Source organism: Gobio gobio (assembly GCF_949357685.1).
Source record: "Gobio gobio genome assembly, chromosome: 6".
Classification (NCBI taxonomy): domain Eukaryota; kingdom Metazoa; phylum Chordata; class Actinopteri; order Cypriniformes; family Gobionidae; genus Gobio; species Gobio gobio.
This window is the reverse complement of record NC_137102.1, coordinates 41,627,647-41,653,908: the sequence shown is the minus strand read 5'-3', so window position 1 is coordinate 41,653,908 and position 26,262 is coordinate 41,627,647. Positions and strand designations below refer to the sequence as shown.

General features: G+C 39.4%; 2 protein-coding genes across 4 annotated transcripts; one reads left to right on the top strand and one right to left on the bottom strand.

The window, feature by feature from the left end:
* Nucleotides 1-1,506: 1,506 nt before the first annotated feature.
* On the bottom strand, nt 1,507-2,947 carry gpr160 (G protein-coupled receptor 160; the record flags this gene model as incomplete). The annotated part of the gene is made up of 1 exon (XM_079818722.1): nt 1,507-2,947. One exon carries the CDS (start codon nt 2,945-2,947, stop codon nt 2,039-2,041), a length of 909 nt encoding a protein of 302 aa, XP_079674848.1. The 3' UTR covers nt 1,507-2,038.
* nadkb (NAD kinase b) lies at nt 2,230-26,261 on the top strand. Of its 3 annotated transcripts, none has more exons than XM_079818706.1 (12): nt 2,230-2,590; nt 13,744-14,007; nt 14,095-14,178; nt 14,826-14,955; nt 15,131-15,239; nt 15,393-15,478; nt 15,670-15,772; nt 15,880-16,034; nt 19,760-19,859; nt 20,299-20,456; nt 20,589-20,671; nt 24,724-26,261. In XM_079818706.1, exons 2-12 carry the CDS (start codon nt 13,754-13,756, stop codon nt 24,881-24,883), a joined length of 1,422 nt encoding a protein of 473 aa, XP_079674832.1. In that variant the 5' UTR covers nt 2,230-2,590; nt 13,744-13,753; the 3' UTR covers nt 24,884-26,261. The 3 variants fall into 3 exon arrangements, with proteins under 3 accessions (XP_079674832.1, XP_079674830.1, XP_079674831.1); XM_079818704.1 differs by lacking the exon at nt 2,230-2,590 and adding an exon at nt 12,851-13,098; XM_079818705.1 differs by lacking the exon at nt 2,230-2,590 and adding an exon at nt 12,859-13,049.
* Nucleotide 26,262: the final 1 nt, after the last annotated feature.

The following is a 26,262-nucleotide window of genomic DNA, read 5'->3' as shown; positions in this document are numbered from 1 at the left end:
GAAAATGAAAAGTTGCGATTTTATACACCTATATGGCTAGGAACTACTTTCTCATTCCTGCGTAATAGTCGCGGATCTTTGCGGCCGTACCATGGCTGCAGCGGCGTAAACAGAATGAGAACATGGATCCATCATGCCTTGTTACCACTGTTCAGGCTGGTGGTGGTGGTGTAATGGTGTGGGGGATGTTTTCGTGGCACACTTTAGGCCCCTTAGTGCCAATTGGGCATCGTTTAAATGCCATGGCCTACCTGAGCATTGTTTCTGACCATGGCCATCCCTTTATGACCACCATGTACCAATCCTCTGATGGCTACTTCCAGCAGGATAATGCACCATGTCACAAAGCTCGAATCATTTCAAATTGGTTTCTTGAACATGACAATGAGTTCACTGTACTAAAATGGCCCCCACAGTCACCAGATCTCAACCCAATAGAGCTTCTTTGGGATGTGGTGGAACGGGAGCTTCGTGCCCTGGATGTGTATCCCACAAATCTCCATCAACTGTAGATGCTATCCTATCAATATGGGCCAACATTTCTAAAGAATGCTTTCAGCAACTTGTTGAATCAATGCCACGTAGAATTAAGGCAGTTCTGAAGGCGAAAGGGGGTCAAACACAGTATTAGCATGGTGTTCCTAATAATCCTTTAGGTGAGTGTATATTTTTTCCTACTGTGGAAGTCAACTGTCTGATTACCAACATTTTTCAAAATATCATCTTTTGTGTTAAAGGTGAACTATGTAGGATTTTTGCAGTAAAATATCCAGAAACCACTAGGCCAGTGTTATATATTTTGTTCAGTTGAGTACTTAGAATATCCCAAATGTTTTAAACTATTTGTAAATCGTGAGAAAATTGCTATTTTAACCAAGGAGCCGGGACGTGTGAGCTATGCGTGTGAGGGAGTCGCCTGTCGATTGCGTCATATCTGCGTCACACTCGGTCTCCGGTTTTATTCAGTGAAACACTTTACTCTCACTGCAGTGTGAACAAGTGTCATAGCAGCCGCCGAGCGAACGTCATAACTTCCTTTTCAACACACTCAGATATATCTAATACGATAAACAGAGTTGGGTTACCTCAGACTCATGACTGGAAAAGAGGAAGTAGCGCCGGCAACCGTGTCATAATAAAAGTCCCGCCAGCGACTATGCCATAATAACAGTCCCGCTCTTCAATCGCTCCTGCGGCCTTGCTCAGCTCCACAACACTCGCTCCTGCTCTACTTCAGACTACAGTAATGTTAATAATCGCATCCATGAACATGATTTCTGCCTGAGTCCTATCCTGACTGTTTTCCACCGGCTGTGAGGTGAAGACCACATGTCCCGAGATTCTGCGCTCAAACGTGCCGTCATCAAACTACGCCTTTGTTTTGAACAGGCGACCTCTAGTGGACGGAAAAGTTACATAGTGTAGCTTTAAACAGAAGAAAGAAACTCAGTTTTGGAACAACTTGAGGGTGAGGAAATTACAACACAATTTTAATTTTTGGGTGAACTATCTTTAAGAATGATTATACTATATGAATATGGTACCTGGAGCACAGGTTTTATCAGCTGACTGTCTTTTATCGCTTATAATAAATTGGAATGTTGGATGGGTGCGTATGAGGCTGAAAAAAAAAAACTAAAAAAAATTCACAGTATAGCCTACTCACTACAAAAAACTAGACTGCACCACTGGTTGTTGTGTGTGGCTGCTTTAAATTTGAAGTAATTTTACCTCATTGGTTTGCTGCCTTCACGTGCTACAGAAAATGTCCGACTTCCCACGTCTAAAGTTGTGCTTACGAACTCATCACATTCAAATTTTCACTTGAGGGGTCGTTTATGTCCATTTTCTTTTTCAACAAGGAAACGATCATTCCGATAGCACGTGCATACAGCATTATAAAGGGCTGGTCCACATTTCACATTTATTCTACTAAGGAATCAGTTTAGCAAAAGTCTTTTGTAATTTACAAACGCACGTTTAATTTTTCTTTTTGTAATGCAAACAAAAGCAAATAAGCATACTCCAGAATAAACGGTCAGGCATTTAGTGTTTTAACTTCAATGCGGTCAGTTTGTTGTCCATAATTCCACTCGTCAGCTCCATATGTAAAGCAAACGTACCAGGAACAAAAACCATCTGTAATAGTGGCGCTTTTCTTGGAATTCGGTGCAAAAGAGCGGCCACACAGTGCCAAAGCGACAGAAAAACTGTTGAGGAAACTCAACCAGACGACGTTGAACTGAAGGTGCGCGTTCATCTCTATCCTTAGCAGCGGTGAGATGATCATCAGAACGAGAAACGAGGCCCATGTGCTGAGGAACGTATGCATAACACGCTTTAAACAAACCAAACAGCATTGTTGAGTGGAATGCAGAGAAACCGGCACCCTCCATTTCTCAAACGGAGCGTATGAGTAAATAATCACACAGGTAACCGTCAGTAGCAACGCACCGAGAACCTGAGAACTCTGAGGGCTGCTGAACAGCGTGCATTGCTGCTTCTCGTCATATCCTAACAGTAGAGCAACGTCAGGAGCCCAGAAAACATACAAAGCTGCTAGAATCCAAAGGAGACACACTCCTGAAATGTAAGTCAGCTTTTGTGTCCAGGATGTCTTTGTTGAGCTTGATGATAGGGTCCAGAAGTTATCTAGTCCTATAAGGAGGAACACTGGCCAGTGGAGCATGGTGTACATAAAACAAGCAATCTGAGTCAGTAGGCATATGTTATACCTGGTGAAGCGCCAGCCTGAGATGTTGACGTCTTCCAGATAGAAAATGGCAGAGAGGACAAAACTCAAGAGACTGTCAATCAGTGCCAAAGAAATGCAGAAGAATCCTGAGAAAGTCCGGATCATGTAGTGTCGCTGTACCACGACCACCAGCCAGTTCAGCAAACTCTTGAGCCACAGAACCAGCAGAAGAGAAATGACTGAAGTGTCCATGGTAAGGCATAGTCCAAGGCAGATATCAGAACAGCCACATAGTCATGTAACTGGCAAGCAGTTCCTCACTTTACACCACTTGTCAGTAGACACACCCTACTGAGGTGAAGGCCAGCCCTACACATTAAATGAATAGCCCACTTTCACTGTAAGTTTATTATTAGCATGTATGTTTATTTTGCCACACACACACACACACACACACACACACACACACACACACACACACACACACACACACACACACACACACACACACACACACACACACACACACACACACACACACACACACACACACACACACACACACACACACACACACACACACACACACACACACACACACACACACACACACACACACACACACACACACACACACACACACACACACACACACACACACACACACACACACACACACACACACACACACACACACACACACACACACACACACACACACACACACACACACACACACACACACACACACACACACACACACACACACACACACACACACACACACACACACACACACACACACACACACACACACACACACACACACACACACACACACACACACACACACACACACACACACACACACACACACACACACACACACACACACACACACACACACACACACACACACACACACACACACACACACACACACACACACACACACACACACACACACACACACACACACACACACACACACACACACACACACACACACACACACACACACACACACACACACACACACACACACACACACACACACACACACACACACACACACACACACACACACACACACACACACACACACACACACACACACACACACACACACACACACACACACACACACACACACACACACACACACACACACACACACACACACACACACACACACACACACACACACACACACACACACACACACACACACACACACACACACACACACACACACACACACACACACACACACACACACACACACACACACACACACACACACACACACACACACACACACACACACACACACACACACACACACACACACACACACACACACACACACACACACACACACACACACACACACACACACACACACACACACACGGGTAACACTTTAGATCTGTCATTAATAAGTAACAGCAGGAAGTAATGCAGGACTAATGAGTAGTACTTCATAAGTAATACAAAATTTAGGACAAAGATTAGCCTGGGAAAACCCAGACAACTACCGGCAAATTTAGATTTGCTCTGCAAGTAGTCTGCCAAGAGCCCATTCAAACCCTTTTCTAAGCCCCAGAAATCGAGGCACCAATCAGAAACGTTGAGGCGGGCTTTACACGATGACGACAGCGCAGCGACAGTGAAGCAGATTCTGTAAGTTACACTGACTACAAAGATGGATGCAGCAGTGGAACATCACTATCAGCTATCACGGCTGTTTTAAGCGATTTAAACTTTTCCATTCCGTTAAAACCAGAGCAAAGAACAACACAAGAAGCCTTCATATCTAATAAAGATGTTATCGCTGTCTTACCGACTGGATTCGGAAAAACTCTGATATACCAGCTTGCTTGTCTTAGCGAGAGCCCTCTGGTAGTGTTAATGTTTCACAAAATATAGTTTTAAGTCCTTTTCAGGCGAGAATGTAGTTGTTTTTAAAGCCAAAATCTGTGGTTTATTTATTAAGAGAGCGCCTTTTTGAAAATTTGATCTGCCGTTTTTGGAGTTGTGAGCTCCAGTGGACCAGCGGCGCTCAATTGCTCAACCCCACCGAGAGGCGCCTTTCCTCGGCCAGTCCTTCTGCCGTCTGCCGCTGGCTCTGATGTGAAGATATGATTCGTCTTGTGTAGATCTAACGGCTGATCTTTGCTCTCATTAATCTATAATTTGTTCCCTGACAGATCGTTTTGTCTGAGGGCAAAGTGAAGTTTCATAACTTTATATTTGTAAGCTATTAAACTTTACCGTTGTAGTCTCCTAGCGCTGACTTTCTTTGACTGAATTGCTTTATGTATTGTATAGCTTCTTATACCTTTTACTTATACTTTTAAAATGGATATTGATCACGCATTAAACTAACATTTAACAAAAAGAGACTGGATTTTGTTTTATGTCATATCTCATTGTATTACAGTGATAATCATAGGCTATATTATGCACACATGATATTACATGTTTTTACTTTTTAATGTAAACGAAAAGAGGCCGGGTTTTTTAAATATTTCGTTTTGTTATATACATGCATTGAAGATAATATGCATTGCCTTCACTACATTTGTGTGGCTATAATATGTTTAATATTAACTATTACCGTCATCGGGAGTTCATTCTCCGGAGTCAAACTTGGTAAGTCACAGACGCAAGTTAGAAGTTCGCGTACAAAAAATGTCATAAAACACCACTGCCTCATTTCATTAAAAAAAAAAAAAAACTTAAACATATTAGCCACACACATGGGGTTCAGGCAACGTGTAGTTAGGCCTACATTCATTATCTTATATATTTATAATAAAACGAAGTATAAAACACCCTGCCTCTTTTCGTTTACATTTTAAAAATAATTAAACATTAATATGTGGTTTAGGTAAGGTGACCAGATTTCTGAAATGGAAACCGGGGACATTTCCTATTTGAGAACACAAGTACAGACAAGTACGCATATTGAGAAACGGCCTGAGATGTTTCTCCGTCGCTCTGCATACGTCATCTCCCTCATCGCTCTGATTGGTTTTAGGTCTATCCAATTGCGCCGAGAGGCATTTGAGCGACGCCCGTTGGTGACGCCCCTTTGGAAATGATTTGTCTATGAAGCTTTGCCAGACCATAACTCAGTTACTACTGAGAATGGTCTGGTTTTAACCAGGCTAGACAAAGATAGTTCCTTATTAGGAAATCAATAATTACTGAATGGGATTGGCATCACTAAGAACTAATAGGTAACAATGACAAATTATAAATAATTACTCATCACAACATCACAACACACGTGTCTGATATGTGAGAAATAGTTTTTTTTTTTTACTCTCAATGTGGTCATAAAATGCATCAGTGTTACCTCACTGCAGGAACTACTAGGGACTTGGAGCATTATTTTAAAGTGAAAAATATGTTTTTCACTTTAAAATAATGGTCCAGATCACTAGTGGTTCTTGAATATTGTCCTTCTTTGACTAGATTCATAAAACGCATCACTAATTTCTCAAGTGTTACCTAGTCTCTCTTCATAGGACTACTAGTGATCTGGACCATTATTTTAAAGTGGAAAACCACTCTTTCTAAAATAATGGTCCAGATCATTAGTAGTTCCTGCATAGTTAGTGACTAGGTTAGTGATGCATTTTATGACTTTATTCAGAGTAAAAATTATGACTGATTACGTCTCAGACACGATAATGGTCATTATAATTTGTCAGTTATTAATGAGGCTAATCTCAGTCAGTAATTACTGATGACCTAATAAGGAACTATCTCCTAAACTTGATATTACTTACCGATTAGGTAAGCTTGTTTCTATATTAGTTAATAGTAGTAGCTGAAGTGTTAATGTAGTACTATTCATTAGTCCCGTATTACATCCTGCATAATTTCTTATTAATAACGGACCTTTATTCTAAAGTGTTACCCATTTATGAAGCTTTTATTATGTCTGTCATGTAATTTTGCTACAATTTTCCGTTATTTAGATTTTATTGTTTTACTGTTGCCCCAAATTTTTAGTCTTATAGCTTTGACAATTTATTATACAATTAGTAATTATTATATATATTACAACTATGATGATCTAAACAAAGATGATCTAAATCAAAATTTACAGACAGACAGCAGATAAATGGCTAGCAACCTGTCACTCAAAGTGGCCACGCCCTTAATTATGCAGAACTTTAAGTTCTTTATATAATGTAAACGAATTAGTTATAAAAAAATTCACCCCCCTCACAGTAGTCATGAAGGGCAAAATTAGCTGTATAGTCCAAAACCACAATTTGTACCAGGCTGTAAAGTTGGGCATTTTAACATGGGGCTCAATGAGATTCTGCTTCCTTCTGGAGCCTGGCCGGTTGATGAATTGCAGTTCTTCGTCAGTCCATGTCTCGTCATTGTCTCGTCTGACGAAATTAACACTACTTCAAGAGAACCTGTGGGAGGTGGGTTTAACGTGAACAGATAACAAACCTTTCAACTTTCAGATCTCAAACAGGTTTTAAAAAAGGCCTTTCTTGGAAACAAGCTGCTGAAACATTCGAACACATGACGGTGAATGTGATTTCACCAATAACATGTTTTAGGATCAACATCTTTGGTAAATCCCAACCTCAGACATAAATCCCTTAATCAACCAATATATGTTAGAGAAATGGCAGACAGAATGGGTAGAAAGTGAAAATAACAAATTATTTGAAATAAATCCTGTGGTTGGGAAAATATGTGTCTGCCCTTTTAAATCAAGACACGACCAATTTTTTATATACAAGGTGTCGAATAGGTCATACTAGACTTAGACTTCTCTATAAAACATGTACTTTTGGACTGCCCAATCTTTAGTGTTATGAGACAGCGCTTTTTTTTATCAAGACAATCTTTTAAGGACATATTTATGGATCCAGAAAAACGTTTACAATTTTTAGTGCAAGCACATTTAACCCTCTGAGCTTCTTCGTTTTCCAGTCACACTCAGGATCTTTGGGTCAAAAGTGACCCGACCCCTGAAATCAATTATTTATTTATTTTCAGTAAAATCAATTAAATGTATTTTTGTTCAATAATATTTTGTCTTTCTTTTTTGGGGGTTTTGAGAGAATTTTATGATAATAAATAATATTTATGCAATAATTATGGTACATTTTTTCCCATTGAATATAATAGAACATTTATATATATGTTACAGTTTCACCAGTCTCATATTTCCCTATGTGTGTGTGTGTGTTTGTGTGAGTGTGTCTATTTTGAGACCTTGATGGCTGACAGTCACATGCTTTCATTGCTGTGCGCTTTATTTCTTACATTGATGAATAATTGCTTTTATTTCACACTTTTCACAAAATTAGCTTTTTGCAATGACACACGTTCATTTGTGTGTGCGTGTATTTTTGTGTGTATAAGTGTGTTTTGCACTCTTGATGTTTTAGAGATTCATCCCTTCACTGTTGTGTGCTTTTTTCTGCATCGTGGCTGATTTGTAGATTGTACGCACAAAAAAAACCTTTTCATATTTTAGCCAATTTCCCATTAATTTCCTTTAGGGGTTATTTTTGACCCGAAGACCCTGAGTGTGACTATTTTTTTTACGACCACTTAGACTTTTCAAATCCTGTCCCAATTTAAAAAAAAACTATATTTTGTTGACTTGTGTACTTACATTATCCCAAATGTTTCCAAGAATGTTTATATCCAGAGAATTAACCCAAATTAATTGGGTTGATTAACCCAAACCTTGCTTACTCGAGGTATGCTGGTTCCAAAAACAAGTCTGGGAGTAAGTTCAGTCAACTCAGAGTATGTTCCCGGTTAACACACAAGACACTCTCAACAGAGCAACCATGAGTCACTAGCCTAGAAATCTAATTTGCAGCCAGGGTAGTCCAGCAACTCTCCGTTGGCTTGCGAGCTGGAAAGAATCAAACTCTGGTCAGGCCAATCACATCGTGTATAGAGTCGGTGGGCAGGCTTAACATAATGACGATAGAGTTGACGCGGTTCCATGTAGGGATGGCGAAAACTAAACATTTTCTTGACCGACCACCGAGCCTCATTAGCCGGTTGAAACCGGTTAACCGATTAGTTTAAAATAAGCTGCGCTATTTGAAATAACAGCCGCGAGCCGCGGCTGCAATTTCGCAAGTCTTTCGCATCTCTCTGCCGCTCTGCCTCCCGCTCTCACACACACACTGTCCCGGCGGCGCCGCCTGCCTTCCACTCACGTCACTTTTTTAAAATCCCATACAGCGCGAAACATGAGTCCCGCAAACGTGGCGCCGAGGAGTTTGTTTGTAGTCGGAGGACAAATGGCTCCTCAGTTTCGAAATGGTTTGGGTACAAGGTGATCGCGTTGAAAATAAAGGCATTTGTCTAGCGTTAGAAGCTCATTTGAAACATTGCCGCGGCTCATTTAAGAAAATGAGAGCTCCGAAGAGACGCCGCTTTAGTTCGAGGTAGTGCTAACAATAATAAAGAAAGATGATGATCAACACCTTATGTGTTACCACTGAAATGTAGATGTAATATATTTCCAAATGTAAGCCATCTTATGCGGAATGTTGTCTAATAGACTGCAACACGATAAAACCAATGGATAAAACAGGCACCTTCAGAATGCGTAAAAGACGCACCGGCCAAGGCAGGTCTAACTCACCGTGTGCCTTCTAATTAAGCACTGTATCACACACGTTGCAACTTACATCTGTGTCCTTCTTTTTGGGGAAATGGTCCCACACACTACTTTTCTTTGCACGCTTCATACTGTCGCCTGCCCTGGCTCTAACCTCGAGTGTTTTAGCCTGTTTACTTTTTGCAAACCTTGTGAGCGCGCAAACCCAACCGCTGTGACCTCGCGCCAAATGTTTTTATTGGTTTATTAAGTACAAACAGGCGAGTTATGAAAAATTGAGTGTGAGGGATTTGTTCACTTCACACAAAAAGATTTTGGAATGAGATGGCTAACTGTAGTAGCCTTTAGTCCACTGTCTATAATAGCCTAATTTAGAGATCACTTTTTTTTTTTTAACCGACAACTTTGATCGGTTAACGTTGATGCGGTCAACCATCGGTCAAACGGTCATCGGTTAACATCCCTAGTTCCATGTGCTGCTTGTAAACAAAGAAGCTGGCGAACGGAGGTCTTTCAAATCGGCTTTGGCCGCGACTCTGGAAGACTTGGAGTTAAGCTTTTCTTTGAGAAAAGAACAAAGAACGGCACTGAAGTCATAAAAGGAAGATGTGTTCAGGGTTTGCCGACCGGATATGGCAAAAGTTTAATCCATCAACTAGCTCCGCTTCACCTTCTTTGTTGCTCTGGTTGGTTGTAGCGCTATCCTATTGCGAGCAGAGGGAATTTGAAAGACAATCGTTATACCCCTCGGATTAAGCCCTGCCAATGGTGAGTTCCCAGACACAACATCTTGATGTGGGTCTGGCTTGTCAGGCTAATGAGTCACCATGGAAACAGAAAGTTTAATGGCGATTTACATAACCTACTCAGTGCACATCGCCACCTATTTGGTAGTTGTGCAATCATTTTTTCAATCTTTTCGTTTAATAAGTAATCTTTATTCGCTGAGATTCTGAAAATAAGGATTATATTGTTTGATGCTAATTAATTTAATGCAGATCCATCTGTGAAATGACAATAAAATAAATAATAAATATATTTGAATTGAATTATTTAAACATAACCTTATTATAATAGTGCATTAGAATTAGCAGCTAATATAAAATGTAATATTATATAACTATAACTAATTTGGTTATATTAATATAATTATATTAATTATATGCCTATAACATGCATCTCATTCTGAATACCTTTAAAGCAGGTTATGTTCAGAGAGGGAGTTGCTATGGCAACTTACCCTGAAAGTTACCTACGTTTTTGGAACCGAAAGTTGAGGTTATCCGCTTACCCTTAAACATACCCAGGTATGTCACATAACCTGAGGCCTGTTGCATGAAGCTAGCTGAACAAACTCTTGAGTTTCAGAGTAGGTTTAGAGTTGACAAACCTGGTTTAGATCAAGCTCAACGGTCTCTCAAAGCTTGATATAAAGGTTCTCTGTCAACTCGAGTTTAATCCAGTTTGCGATTAACTCTGAAGCGCATGCACCTGATAGTTTGACACGTGCTGCAAAAAGCCAATCACAGGGTCTGTTTGATTCACTTCTTGCAAGAGAGACGGCGCGATTCACTTCTCTTCTGAAGACTGAGAGATCGTTTTGAAAATTATCATGAAATTAAATGTGTCTACAAAGCAGGAATAAACACTGCTGCTGCAGCTGAAAGAATATCTGACTATATCAATGCATGATGTGAATCTAAGAAATATGCATCATAGGTTCACAAAGAGCTCAAATGAATACAAATGAATACTTTTGTTGTTTAAAATAATTATGAATGCATATATTATATTTATATAATAATATTTGGCTACTTGTCAATTAATATAATAATTATATTAATATATTGTATGAATTAAAAGTAATTATAATCATATAGCCTAATATAATTATAATAAATAATTAGCACCAAAAGATGAGCAATTTTGTCTCTAAAGTTTTTTCACTATAAACTGCTTTAATTTGGAACGAGAGATAGGCTACAGGTTGTGTGGCTTTATTGCATCTTTACTTGCAGCTGATTGGTCCAGTTTGGGTTTGTGATCTCTAAACCAGAATAAAACCTGTTCCAGAGCCATAGTTGCCAAGTCCGCGTATAACACGCGACTTTGGGCTTCTTTTTTTGGCAAGTCGCGTTAAAAAATCACGAGTCGCGGGTTGCGGTTTTTTGGGCTTATTTTAAAAAATGTGGTTGCTTGTTAGGAAAATATAATAAGCAACTTCGTTTCTTTACATTTATGGTCGCTTTTTTGTCCAATACATTGACTGACACTGTCTTCTCACAACAGGCATTCAGTGCAACGATACAAGTGCTGTAGTAATCGGTCCTTTTATATCCCGCCTCCTTCTCCCCTTCATTGAAGAAAAATCGCGTTCAACGTGCAGGCATGTGACGTTATAAATGCACGTAATGAAAGTTAGTAGACTTAAATAGACATTTTTACAAACAATAGCACAAGCAGAGATGGAGAGGAAAGAGGGAGGAGAGGCACCTAATTTAATAAAAAAAATATTTTTGTAATGTATTTAAAATTACAGGCTATTATAAAAAAACAAGTCTACTAATAATAACAGTAGGTATGGTTCGAATTTATTTTATTTTAAATATGTGGCTATATTGCAGCGCTGTAGTGCTTGTGTCCCAATGTGCACACTATCCATCCTAAATAGTGTGACATTAGTAATTTTCAGTACTATCTAGGGAAAATCACATCTGTTTTTGCTTTTCAAACTCTGAGAGGTTTCAGTTTAATATGTTGCAGGCTCATTTATTGATAAAAAAATTATTTATTATAAATAATATTGATGATAATAAATTATATAATAATATTGGGCTTGTTTTGGGCTTGTTTTTGAAGCTGCGGTTGCTTATTTGTCTCGCGAGAGTTGGCAACACTGTCCAGAGCAGGTTAGCCATGTAGTGTAAGTTTCCATGGTGATGAACACTGCTAAAAACCAATCCAGCTTCTTGAGCCTGAAAAAACAGAGTTTGCTCAAACTAATCTCGAACTTACATGGGTAGCAACTGAAACCAGCTTTGTGCAACAGGCCACTGCTTTCTGAAATATCCCCCAGTTTATTCCATGTGTTATTTATCCTGAAAAAAAGTGTTGTCTATTTGTGTTGGCCTAATCAACCCCAGGTGCACACCTGTGTAAATGTAATTCATCACGTGGCATAAGATTTGAATAAACTCGTGTATTTAATGTTTGTAATGTTTATTTGCTCAAGAAACCATGCCACACGTGTACACATAGTTCACAGGCGTATGTGAATCACGACCATGTATAGGCCAACCTAAAATATTACGCTATCCGTGATTGATTCTTGATTTGTTCAGTTCAGGTTGTCCATAAAAGACACAAAAAAAATTAATAAAGGACAATAATTTTTTTAAAGTGAATAAATGAATTAAAACAACACAAAAGGGAAAAATCAATAAAGAAATCAAGCCATAAAATACAATATAGATAGAATCTTCTAGATGGCAAGAAGTTTTCATTTGCTTCTCACAGATTCTGCGCAGCCGCGCCGCGAGTGTCACGATCAGCCTCGTGATGTCATTGTGGACATCCCATAATATCAAGCTAAGCCGTTAAACATGGTTCAGTATAAATAATGTCCTGTCAAGATAACGCGGTCTAGTGTATTACATTTACCTCTTAGGTTGTGAAAGACTGCAAAGTCCAAAGGGAAGTTTCGCGGCGTTTCCTGTTGTGGTAAGCGCTGGGGAAGTGTGTTTAGCTAGCTCTGTGTGGCTAACTTAACGTAAGTGTCGGTCGATGGATATGATCCTACTGATGTGTGTTTTCAGTGCAATGTCTCGTGTGGCTTAACTTGTTCAAGATTATTGCTCCTTGTCACCTTGTGACCGCAAACTCCTTGTTAGCTTGATAGTTTGCATGTTTACTACGAATAAAGCTGCCTTTGCTTATTGTGCAACTCAGATGTGTTTGCTGGCTATTCATAGTAAATAAATGCATTGGCAGTTTACAGATTTTTATGTTTTCACTCCTTTACACCCAGTTTGTGCTGAATTGTATTGTAATATGGCGAATTATTTTCAAATATACAAATATTTCATGTAATCTCTAAATTAAACAAAGTTGCATGTATAATAATAAAATGGTGTTAAATAATAATTGACACACTAGTTAAATGTATTGTTGCGTGTCAGTGCAAGACATATGTATATGTAAATGACACCAGCTGAATATGTTTGATTCTTCTGTTCATATAAGCCATTGTTTTGTAATGCATGTCAAAAGTCTATTTTGTTTAACAAGATCCTATATAACGCAGGGGTGAGATCAACTTGGGAACATTGTCCCTGTGATGTGGGCCGAATTAAGTCTTCTCACCTCATTTTTAATTTGTTTCTTGTAATAATGTTGAATTGTTTTTTCCCATAAGAATTGAAAGCATGGAAGACGGGCTGCCCTCCAGAAAGGTGGTGGAGGAGGGTGGTTTATCTAAGCGGTCACAGAGACAGCAAGAGCGGCAGGGGAAACTTCCTAGGAGACGGAAAGAGGTGAAGAGGTCTCTTAGGAGGCCGGACTGTCCAGAACACCTGCCGGGGGGAAGCGTACATCGGTTGCCTGAGCAGCATGAATCAGAAGCCTCCGCATCAGCAGAGGACACTGCCGAGAGTTGCCCGAAAAGATGGGATAGATGCAGGTTTATAACACGTCATTTGATTTAGATCAGTTAAACTCTAAAGATAAAAATGTGAAGTGACTTAAATTAAGTGTCTGTTTGTTGCAGACGAGGGCACTTTCTACATGGACCATATCCTGCTACTCACTTTGGACCCAAAGCTTGCATTCTTCCCAACCCGACCTCAGTCATGTAAGTAAGCGCAGTCAGGCCTACTTCAGGTAAGGGGTGAGGTCACATCCCTGTTACTGTTTAAACATTAAATCAAGCAAAGTCTTGGACAAACAATTGATAGGGCCATGTGTGCTGAGTTCTGATTCAGAGGGCGGTTTGGATGGGGTTAGATACTGCTGTTTTCGTCACAGGAGCGTTCATGCTGGAACGTCCTCCAGGACTGCAGAGGGTGATGTGGGGTTTTGTGGTTTGATGTTGTTTTGAACATGTTGCTTAGGTTTTATGAATGTTAGCTGAATGTGTTCCAGGACATTTCAAATCAAGAAAGATGATTAGAGTGAATCTAAAAAGGATCTATTCGTGACATATTGGAGTTATGGAAACTTAGCTGTTAGCCTTTAAATAAAACTTAGCTGTTTTATTTAAATATTTGACAAATAAATGACACCTATTATTTGATTTATTTTCATTTGTCAATACCGAAAATGATCTGATCCCAGAACTGTCAGAAACCAAAAGCAGAAGTCCACATTTACAGTGCTTACAATGTTTGTCCATGACTGTAAGTTGTGCAACGAGCGTACAAAGTACATGCAGTGTTTCTCTGCCTGAAGTGCAGTGCAGACTCTCAGAATGTTTGCCTACTCTGTCGACTTTCCCCGCAGGCACATTCAGGATCCAGCCAGCCAGCGGCTCACCTGGAGCAAACCACCGCTCAACGTCCTGGTCATCAGAAAGATCAGAGACGAGACCCTCCTGGAGCCGTTCAAAGAGCTTTGCAGGTTCCTCGTGGAGGTAGGTTACACAAACCAAGCCAGGTTAGTTGTTGATTTACAGGCTATAAAGCTACAGGTGTTTTTTTTTTTAGCAGAGGACGAGGACCCTCTTGGAATTGCTTTTCATTGTATTACATAAGAATTATGTTTAAATTTGGTTATACAAATTTTATCTAAATTATTTCTACCATCAGGAGAAACATCTGATGGTTTATGTGGAGAAGAAAGTTGTGGACGATGGCTCTCTCATGAGTGATGAGTCATTTTCAGCTATCCGCAATCAGCTGTGCACATTCAGGGAAGGTACTGAAACCTCATTGTTGTGGATTGGATAGGAGTGAATTGTCGGCAGGTTCACCAGTAACCGGATTTACAAAACCCTGACACACCATTAACCAATAATGGATTAGGTGAATTAGGAAAATGAGTGATTCATCATTGTGTTTGTTCGTACAGGGTTTGATGACATCTCGGATTGCATTGATCTGATTATTTGTTTGGGTGGAGATGGGACTCTTCTCTACGCATCATCTCTTTTCCAGGTATTCTTTCATCTCAACTCATTTGTTTGTGCACAAGAGTCTCCTGCTAGGTCATTCTCAGCTCCGCTGCCTTCCAGTGGAAGGTCTCTGTGTGCTCCATAGAAGCTGAGAGAATTTGGATATGCAAAAGTTAGTTGGAAATTTAAGAATGTGGTTTAATCATCCCAGGTGTATTGTCTCATTTGTTTAAGGGCAGTGTTCCCCCGGTCATGGCGTTCCATCTGGGTTCCTTAGGATTTCTCACACCATTTAAGTTTGAGTCCTTTAAAACTGAAGTGGATAAAGTTTTTGAAGGTAGAGTGATTGAAAGTTTCTTATATTTTAAATCTTTGAAACTAGACAAACTGTAGTTTGTAACGCGTGAAGTTTGTTTTCTGAAGTGTTTGTGTCTTCTCTTTTAGGTAATGCTGCCATCATCCTGCGCAGTCGTCTGAAGGTTAAGGTGGTGAAAGGCATGTTCCAGAGGAACGAGCAGCTCTTCAGCGCTCAGGAGAACGGAGTAGTGCCTCATAATCACATAAATAATGAGGCAGGCAAAATCACACTGCAGTTACAGGTAACGCAGCACTCAATCAAAATATTGGGCTTGAGACAAAGTCTGTCTTTTATTTGCCAACACATTTTGACACACAGGCCTTTATCAGAGTACAAATGACAAAAGGTTATTTGAATACAAACTTTATTTACAATACACCAATAAGGTTGTTGGGAACAAATCTGATGATATGGCGTCTACCAGTCACATGACACTAAGGGAGAAGCCATAAAACAAGCTAAGGGCCTTTATGTCACGCCATTTTACCTAGTGTTTTGTACCACATAATATAATATAATTAGTGGTGGGCATAGATAACTTTTTTTAATCTAGATTAATCTCACTGTAATCTTGGAATTAATCTAGATTAAAATGGCTCATTTAAATTCTGCCGAAGGCATTCTGAATATGTGCTCGTAAGTGATCGTTTGTCTTTTTGTAGTTTGAATAATAAATAACTTCTGTCCCTTTAAGACCTGACGCACGCATGGATCCCAAACACTGTTCCTGTGAGTTGGTTACGACTGTGTTTACGTTAAAACTCACCAAAAAGAAATTTTTGAGTGTATTCGGACATTAATAAACTGGAAAAAGGAGCTAATTTTTGCACTTGTATGTCAGAGGCGGCTTTATTACGGTATGTGTGTGTGCGCTTCAGATGCGAGCGTGAAATCTGCGGGAATTAGTAGAATTAACGTTATGTGCAACCCCGCGCGAAATTCAGACTGGTCACACCAATACTAACACGCTGTCATGAGGAAAAATTCAACAGAACACCCGTTCGCCATGTTCAGAGGGTTAACCGGATTGAATGAGAGGAGGTGGGTGCGTGTCAACTCGTTGTCGGTCGGAAAGGAGAGTGCAGCTGATATCGATACTGTAGAACATGAGTATCGTATCGTTTCAGATATTTCAGTATCGATACATATCATATTTTTTGACAACACTAGTAGGCATACACACAGGATCGAAGACTCGTTCTCTCGCCCCCTACAGTGCAATTCGGCTAGGTATACATCCGCGCTAAAATATCAAGGTGAAAGTCATCATAGCTTGCGTAGTATAGACCCAGCTCCCAAACCAACTTTGAGAATAGATTAACGGCGATATTTTTTGTATCGCCCGATAAGAGTCTCACGTTAACGCCGATAACGGCCCACCACTAAATATAATAATATATATATATATTAGTGCTGTCAGTTAAACGCGTTATTAACGACGTTAACGCAAACCTATTTTAACGGCGTCAATTTTTTTATCGCGAGATTAACGTTCTTTTTGTTCTAACAAACTTTGTAGTTTTTTCACATGCTGTTGCAACAACTAGTAACGTTAGAAAAACTACAACACCACTCCGGATGTAGCTAGACCAGAAACAAAACATCAGGCACGCTGCGGTTGCCCGCACTCGTTTGGGCCATTAAAAGAGTAGACGTGGATGGCAAGCGTGAGACGCCGAAATGAGAAACGTATTAAGCCATGGTTTAACTCAGGGGTCTTCAACTAAAAGTGCTTGTCTTGAGCGCTGCTTTCTGCTCTGATGGTGCGTTCACACCAGACGCGAATGAAGCGTTTTGCGCGAGTGATTTAAGTCAATGCAAAGACGCAAATAGACATTCTGCGGCGCGGATTAAGCGGCGTGCATGTCGCGTCATTCGCGTCCGGTGTGAAGGCACCATCAGTCTCTTCTTCACTGCATGCTTGACCGCGCGTCTGGGTCTGAACGTAGTAACTGAGCATTGCAACGTTAACTGTTTCATTACGTCAAAAGGCTTCGCGGTCCGGATTCGGACCGGAGTCCGCTAGTTGGCGACCCCTGGTTTAACTGCACTATAGGCGGAGTCCTAGTTTACCTTGCATGTGCACTTTGTAATTTTATTTTGTATCACCCTGTTTTGATCCCTTAGAAAGGGCTGTTGAAGGGGCTGTTTGTGCAACAAAGTATTTGTTTCACCCTTTTATTGATGGGCAGTGTTACATTGTGTGAGCGATTATTTGCTCCAAGTGAGAATGTTGGTGTGAAATCGAACACTAAAGTATGCCAATGTTGTTTTCAATAAAACAAACATTTGAACAAAGCAAGCCGATCCACTTTTCTATGTTGATAAGAGCATTAAAACATGGGCGTCGGAAGCAAAAAAAATGTGGGTGGGTCCTCAGAATTTTTTTACTGGAGTAGATGCCAATTACATTAAGTACAAATATACCGCTTTACTTGGTAAACGTATAGGTCGGAAAGACAAAATTACAGAAATCAATCGCTATTTCATTGAGAGCGACAGTAGTGTAGGGGTAAGACGCACGGCATCTAGTTTTGACACAAATCGACCCGCGGTTCGAGTCCGGCTTTCGCCGAAATCAATCTTCTCCGTTTTCCCATCACATATCAAATCGGAAAGGCATTTATTTTCAATACAAATTAAGAAAATATTAGAAAAGTGGAAATAAAGCGTCTAATATGTGTTTAATAATAAGTGTTTATCGATTAGGGTTAGGTAAACAGACATGTGCTGAATGTTAGAGACGATAAAAGTGAGTGGGTCCAATATCATTGATCGTAAAAAGTGGGTGGGTCTTGTCCCACCTACATACAATGGTTCCGACGCCCATGCATTAAAATAAGAAAAAATAATGGGACAAAAAGAAATCAAGGGACATTTAGAATAAATAAAAATGTGTGATTAATTGTGAGTTAACTATGACATTAATGCGATTAATCGCGATTAAATATTTTAATCGTTTGACAGCACTAATATATATATATATGTATGTGACAGAAGACTGGAGTAAGCGCGTTCTGTCTGTCTGATCGGGGCCTAATGATGCTGAAAATTCAGCTTCGCCATCAAAGGAATACATAACTGTTTCCAATTTAATATATTTGAAAATGTAATTTTAAATTGTAATATTACATTTTAATCACAATATTACTATTTTTACTGTATTTTGATCAGTTATATGCAGCCTTGTTGAGCATTAAAGACTTTCAAAAGCAATTGGTAAAAATCTTCCAGACCCCAAACTTTTGGACGATGGAGTACATATTCATGCATATTTATAAACGTATACATGTATATGCCTGTACCTGTACATATTGTTTACAATGAGAATACAATTTATTGGCTAGTCTTAAAATAATATACAAATGTTTTTAGAATGCAGCACTTATATACATTATAGTTAACTATAAATTGTTATAAAGGTTGAGGAGACATAAAGAAGACCAGTACAATGTCTTCAAAGCAGATCTTGAAATCCATTGCACATGAAAAATACATGAATGTATTTTAATCTAATATAATTTAATTCCAATATAATCTTAGGGAAACTTAATTTATTTGAAGTTATTTTTGTTGTATAGTTAGAAAATAAAGGAGCTTTTAGGCCAAAGAAGCTTAAACAACTGTTTAGGCCAGTCTAATTCTACACTTGAAGGTAAAATGAGTGGCATATTATTTATATAAATATATCTTTTTTTCTGTCCTTCAAGACGGTTTAGAAATTTTTCCATGGTGACAGACATAATAGGAGTTGTTTGAAAATAACAGCTGTGATAGGTTTTTATGTCCAGTTGCCATAGCAATAACATGATGTCATTGACAACCTGCGCTTTTACGTCTGAGATGGATGTTTTTGACCAGAGTGGCATGTGATTTTTGCTGAAATACCCCTGCGTGTTAAATGCTTTTGTGTCCATTCACCAACCGTGATATGGATATTGTGTGTGTGTGTGTGTGTGTATGAAGGTGCTTAATGAGGTGGTGGTGGACAGAGGGCCCTCATCCTACCTGTCCAATGTTGACCTTTACCTGGATGGACGTCTCATCACATCTGTACAGGGAGACGGTGAGCTAGGATTGACTGGCCTTAAAAAAATAATATTTTTACACAACAAAGTTGTGTTGAATTGATCAAAAGTGACAGTAAAGACATCTTGTAATGTACAAATAATGCTTAACGTTCTGTCCATCAAAGAATCATGAAAAAATGTATTACGGTTTCCACAAAAATATTAGGCAGCACAATTGTTTTCAACATTGATTATAAGAAATGTTTCTTGAGCAGCAAATCAGCATGTATTACAATGATTTTTAAGGGTCATGTGCATGGGCGTCGGAAGCAAAAAAAATGTGGGGGAGTCCTCCCCCAGAATCTTTTTACTGGAGTTGGTTCCATTTACATTATGTACAAATAAGCCGCTGTGTTTAATAAACATCTGGTTGTTGGCCCAGACAAATATTCTGCCATGGAAATGGATGCAAATATGTGGCTTGTTTCTATGCAGGTGTAATAGTTTCCACCCCCACGGGCAGCACTGCATACGCTGCCGCAGCGGGAGCCTCCATGATCCATCCCAATGTCCCTGCCATTATGGTGACCCCCATCTGCCCTCACTCCCTCTCTTTCAGACCCATCGTGGTGCCCGCTGGCGTGGAGCTCATGGTGAGAATGTGATTTTAACATTTGAATGACAACTACATTTACCAAGCAAACTTGTCATTTTTGTTTATTCATCTCACATGAGAGCTTCAGAAAAACAGTGTAATTTTACGACTAACTGTATTTACTCTGCAGATAACGCTATCGCCGGATGCTCGCAACACAGCCTGGGTCTCATTTGATGGCAGAAAGAGGCAGGAAATTCAGCATGGGGACAGGTGACACTCGTTTACACAATCCCATAAGCAAACAACTTTTACCTCCCACATAATCCAGTGATACAACAACAGCTGTGTAACAGTTATGGAAATGAGCATCAGCAGTGTCAGTAGAGATCAGCACTCTGCCTTTGTACAGTTCAAATGCAGCTTTTTTACATTAAAGTCCCTGTAAAGTCAAAATTAAACATGTGTTCTGAGTGTCACACCACAGACAAATGTGTTATTAACCACCCAGCCAAATTTGAATCATAAATCTGCCAAGTAAAGGAAATCGCTTCTCAAAATCTTGAAAAAATAAGCAGCATTCTCTGCTCTCAAACACTGGGGGCGTGTCAGCTCTCAGCGCCGCAACCACACCCACTCGTGGGAACACTGCCATAAGCACACAAGAGTAGACAACAGTCTACTCACGACGGCACCAGGGGCCTGTACCATGATGGTAGTTTAACAAACTCAGGGTTACAGGATTAGTTTCGAGTTGACAAAACCAAACCAATCTATTCAGGCTTTGTTGGTCCCATGATGCTGATCATCAACTTTCTCTGTCAACTCAGGCTTTGATCCTGAGTTTAGGAGTTTAGCTGTGACATCAGCAGTGAACAGCCAATCACATGGTGTGGATCAGTAAAACTGAGATTCACTTCTCACGAGAGAAGCAGCGAGATTCATTTCTCTCTTCTGCAGAATATTACATGATTGAAAAATATTAAGAATTTAAACAAATTTACACAGAAGAAAAGAGCTGTCGAGGACAACTTTAAAGCTACACTGTGTGATATTTTCCCCCATCTAGTGGTGAAAAGGTATATGACCATCCAGTGAATTTTAGTTTCTGTTCCTCTCAATTCCGATTTCGTTTCAACTCCTACGGTGGCCGATTTAGTCCAAGATTAACATGGCTTCCAGTTCGACCTCGTCCACATTCGACACGGTGCCTGTGGGATATTCTGTGTGCAGTGGGATGGTTGGAACTCAACTGGCCTAATTATTCGGCTAGAAAGAACTGCAGCTAATCCAGAGTGAACTTTGATGACAGTAATGTTTATTCAGTCATCCAATTGCAAGGCATAAACAGGTTTGCGTGGATATGTACATAAATGTGGTTTCTGTGAGAGAACAAATAAGGATGGTAAATATACATACACAGTTAATAACTGTATAACTATACTTATAAGTTACATTTGTATAATGTAACCGTAAACCAGAGCTTATTGTACCATATATAGGCGCTAAATGCAGCTGCATTAAAAGGAACGGAGCTGCCGCTGCTGCTGCTAACAAGCGGTGTCCGGTTACAAAAGTGTGTGCGCCGCTTTAACGTTAGCACTGCAGTGCGCTCTGTATAACTGTACACTTGTTAATATACCGATTAGACCTGATACATATTTCCATCAACATACATTACAAGGAAATATTTTCTATAAACGAATAAACATTGTTGATAACAAAATAACTGAATGATTATTCAAATAGGTGAGCATTACGCTATTGTATGTTGACACAAAAATACTTCTGAGGTGAAATCAACTGAATTACGCGATGACACACTCTGAAACACATCTACAATGACAATAACTATTATTACTTGCGGAGTTATTAACGCACAGAAATACCACACAAGGAAAAACAGACTTGAGGAATAAACAAGCCAGGAAAACTCCGTATAACTCTGTTACTGGACGCTGCTGAGATGAAAACTCTCTGCACATGCACCAGACTGAACAAGTCTGAACAAGTACAAGTCTGAAGAAGTTTACGCGCACATGCACGAGGCAAGGAATTTTGTACAGTGCCATCGAGTATTAAAACCGGTTAAAACGCGAAAGGCGAAGCTTGAATTTACGGGTATGTCCCTCTTTGGCTAATGTACTTTCAAGATGGAGGGGCAACATGGCGACCACCGTTAGATCCCATTACCTTATGTATTTTCAATGGCATATTATAAACTTACGAGAATACTTTATTACTTGAAAGAAGTAAATATACATTAATGAGCACATATATTTTTGAAAGAACTAAGTGTTTTTATCTAAGAATAGACAAAAAAAGTTACACTGTGTAGCTTTAAGAAAAATCTTATACGTCAATGCAAGTAAAAGTTATGAAGTTAGTTTAGTTGATATATAGAGAGAATTTAACATTTATGCTCACTTGTAATTTTTTATAGATTTAGTTATTGAATTTAAAGCTTATTTTTATTACCTTTATATAGGCTATTTATTTTAATATTAACAAAATGCATATTAATGATTGATTTACTAAAATTATACATGTGTAATTGATTTAAGGGTATAATAATTACATAAGTTATTTAAAAATAATTTATTTATTATAAATAACCATTGTTAAAAGCCAGAGGCTTAAGTCTTTAAAAGCCATTTGCTATGTAGTGACCTTTAATTTGGAGTAGAAACAGGGGAAATGACTTTATTGCATCAGAGGTGTGTCACTTTGCTCACAGCTGATTGGTCTAATTTCAGTTTGAGATCTCTTATCCAGAACATAACCTGCCCTGGAGCAGGTTAGCCGTGGAGCGTAAGTTACTATGGAGATGAACACTGCTAAAAGCTAAACCACTTTAATGGTACCTTAAACCCAGGATTGGCACACACTAAGCTTAAACATATCTGGCTAGCCAGCTAAACCGGCTTCATGGTATAGGCCCCAGCTGTCGGCAGGCCGGGGCGGGAGATAGTCGGTTCGGCCCCATTCTGCACGGACTATCAGTGTATCCCAGTTGTCTCCGATGAACGTTTGTAAAACTATCCGGTGTAAAGTCACTGCAGAGGCGGGTGTTGGTGGTGATCCTCAGCTCTCCATCAAGGCAGCGGTTCACAAAATGAATCCACCTCTTCTTGATATCATCGTTTTGGTTTTGTAAGCTGTTTTGTAAGTTGTAAGCTGCTGCTGTAGGAACTAACATTACTGACAGTAACTCGAGATCAAACTGATGCGAATCATGTGCTCTAGTTATGATAGTGTTAGGGGAGGGGCCAGGCTCGGTGGCTCCAGTGCGTCATCGACAGTTATGGTGCGTTCACACCAGACGCGAATGAAGCATTTCGTGCGAGTGATTTACATGTTAAGTCAATGCAAAGATGCAAATTGACATTCTGCGGCGTGATTAGCGCAAATGAGGCGGTGCGAATGACACGATTCGAACGCGAGTTGAAAAATCTGAACTTTGGCGGATATTCGCGCCGCGTCAGGAGCTTGCTCTAGTAGTGACAACAACGAGGACGAGCATGGATACCCGCAGCTGTACGTACTTTATAGAAACAGGAATAAAAAGGCTCTTGCTTGGAAGAAAGTGAGTGAGGAGGTTGGACAATCTGGTAAGTTGTAAAAAACTCTCTTTACTCAGTTTGAGCTATACATAGGGTGATTTCACGGTGATTGGGACACTTTTTGCCATTGAGATGACTTGGAAAAAGTGTCCCAATTACCCCGAATTCACCCTATTGGGACTACAAGCTAGTTAAAGCCAGCAAATTGAGCTTATTCGCCGTATTTTAAAACAATCATGTCAGCCATTTCGCAACGAGACGAGCCAGCTGGCAGAAGCCCCTCCCATGACTCAAATTTGCGTCTGTTGTGTAGTGAATGTTGCTAATTTCATGCGCGAATGAAGCGGGTGAACTCAAAATGTTCAAGCGTCTAACGCGATTTACTCGCTTCATTCGCATCTGGTGTGAACGCACCATTATGATAGTGATGGGGGAGGAGCCAAATGCACAGTGGCTCCAGTGCGTCATCGAGCCACTGTTTTAGCCCCGCCCAAAAAATCCTGAACACAGCAATGGTGAAAAACTGTTTAACGGTCTAACCCCACAATTCAGTACAACACAGTTCACAGTCTTTGTAACGTGTTTCAGCAATACATTTATAACGTGTTCAGAAACAAATCTCGGAATTGCCTTTACAGGGACTTTAAGAATTCTTTGGTTATGCATAATTACCGATAACAGATAGTTCAGGTTAAATCATCACTTGAACTCTCACGATAATCGTATCTGTTAATCATGAGTTTTGTTTCCCCCCCCTTATAGCATTAAGATCACGACATCTTGCTTCCCGGTTCCTTCCATCTGTTGTCATGATCTGGTGTACGACTGGTTTGACAGTCTGGCTCAGTGTCTTCACTGGAACGTCCGCAAGAAGCAAACACGTTTAACAGATGCCAGCGACTCTTCAGAAACGGAGAACTGAAACCACCATAAAAAACAAGCGCTCTCAGACTATGTTCACATTCCAAATCAATTCATATTTCCATCCTGGCTCACTGTAAAGAGGGGTTCCTTTATATTTATCTACCTGAAAAATAACACATTAACTAGTTAAGAGGTTAGCCGGGATTACTCGTAATGTATCGGCAACTAAAAGTTTGTTTGGTTGAGAGCATCTAAAATGCCATTATGTATGATTGCTAAACGCCTTAATGCAGACAGTGTTTTCTACATTGTGCTTCTCACAATTAACATGAAGAGAAACCGGTCCTTTTCCCCCTTCTTAAATACCAGTTGTTAACATATATTGTTGACAAAATGATTACAGTTAGTTTTTTTCCTGTAGACTCATCTGTGTTTAAATAATTGTAATTCGTCCACTGATCATAACTTTGGGTTTAAGGTGTTTTTTTCAGTGCATAACACACCGTTAACTAAATTTACCACAAATATGAGCTTGTCTTTCTATGTGGTTTGTTACGGCAATAGTTCCTCTTTTGTGGCAATAAATTCCAAAGGAAGCCATTTGTAAGTTTTTATGTGTTAGGGTTTTGTGCATTACGTAAGACACCATTGTACGTTCAACTACTAATGAATGTGGTTTAGCAGGCTTTTCCTGTTTCTCTTAAATTGTTAGATTAAATAACCTGTGCAGAGCAGACTTTGTCAGGTTGGGCGTCTGTGTCAAACACAAATAGATCTTGAGAAAGAACATTGTAGCCTCCCTGTGGTGACACAGGATGTTGCACATACTGCATTTTCAGAGCTGCGTTTCTTAAGCCACTATCATTTTAGTTTAATATTTACACTATATTTACTCTACCTAAGCTGTGATTTATTCATTTTACAAATCACTGTGTTTTTTGCCTTTCTCACGAAGTATTAGTGACCCTGCGTGGTTATCACTTTGTTGCATAAGAACTAGTATAGCTGAATGAATGCAAGCTGTTTATTTTGATGTAAATAAGAGATGCTATGATGCGTATTTGTCTTGTTTGTAATATTTCAATAAAAACGTAATTTCTTTTTATCTTGGATGTTATTTTTTGTATGAATATCCTTATTTTATGATTAAATTGACTTAATCCTCAGGATGTAAATGTACCATTCAATCTTGCAGTGGTAGTCTTATCTTATTCATAATAGAATACATTTGATTTTGTCCCAATTAAACATGAATTACAAACATGCTCATTTGTATTTAGTGATTTATTTTTTTAAACAGAATCTAATGTTTGCAGAGCAATGGAATATAAATCATATTAAATATATATTAAAAAAATAATAGCTTGTGTGAAATGTATAAACCGAAAAGCTCCACGAGACAATTTTCAACAAAATGCAAATAGCTTGTGTTCTATA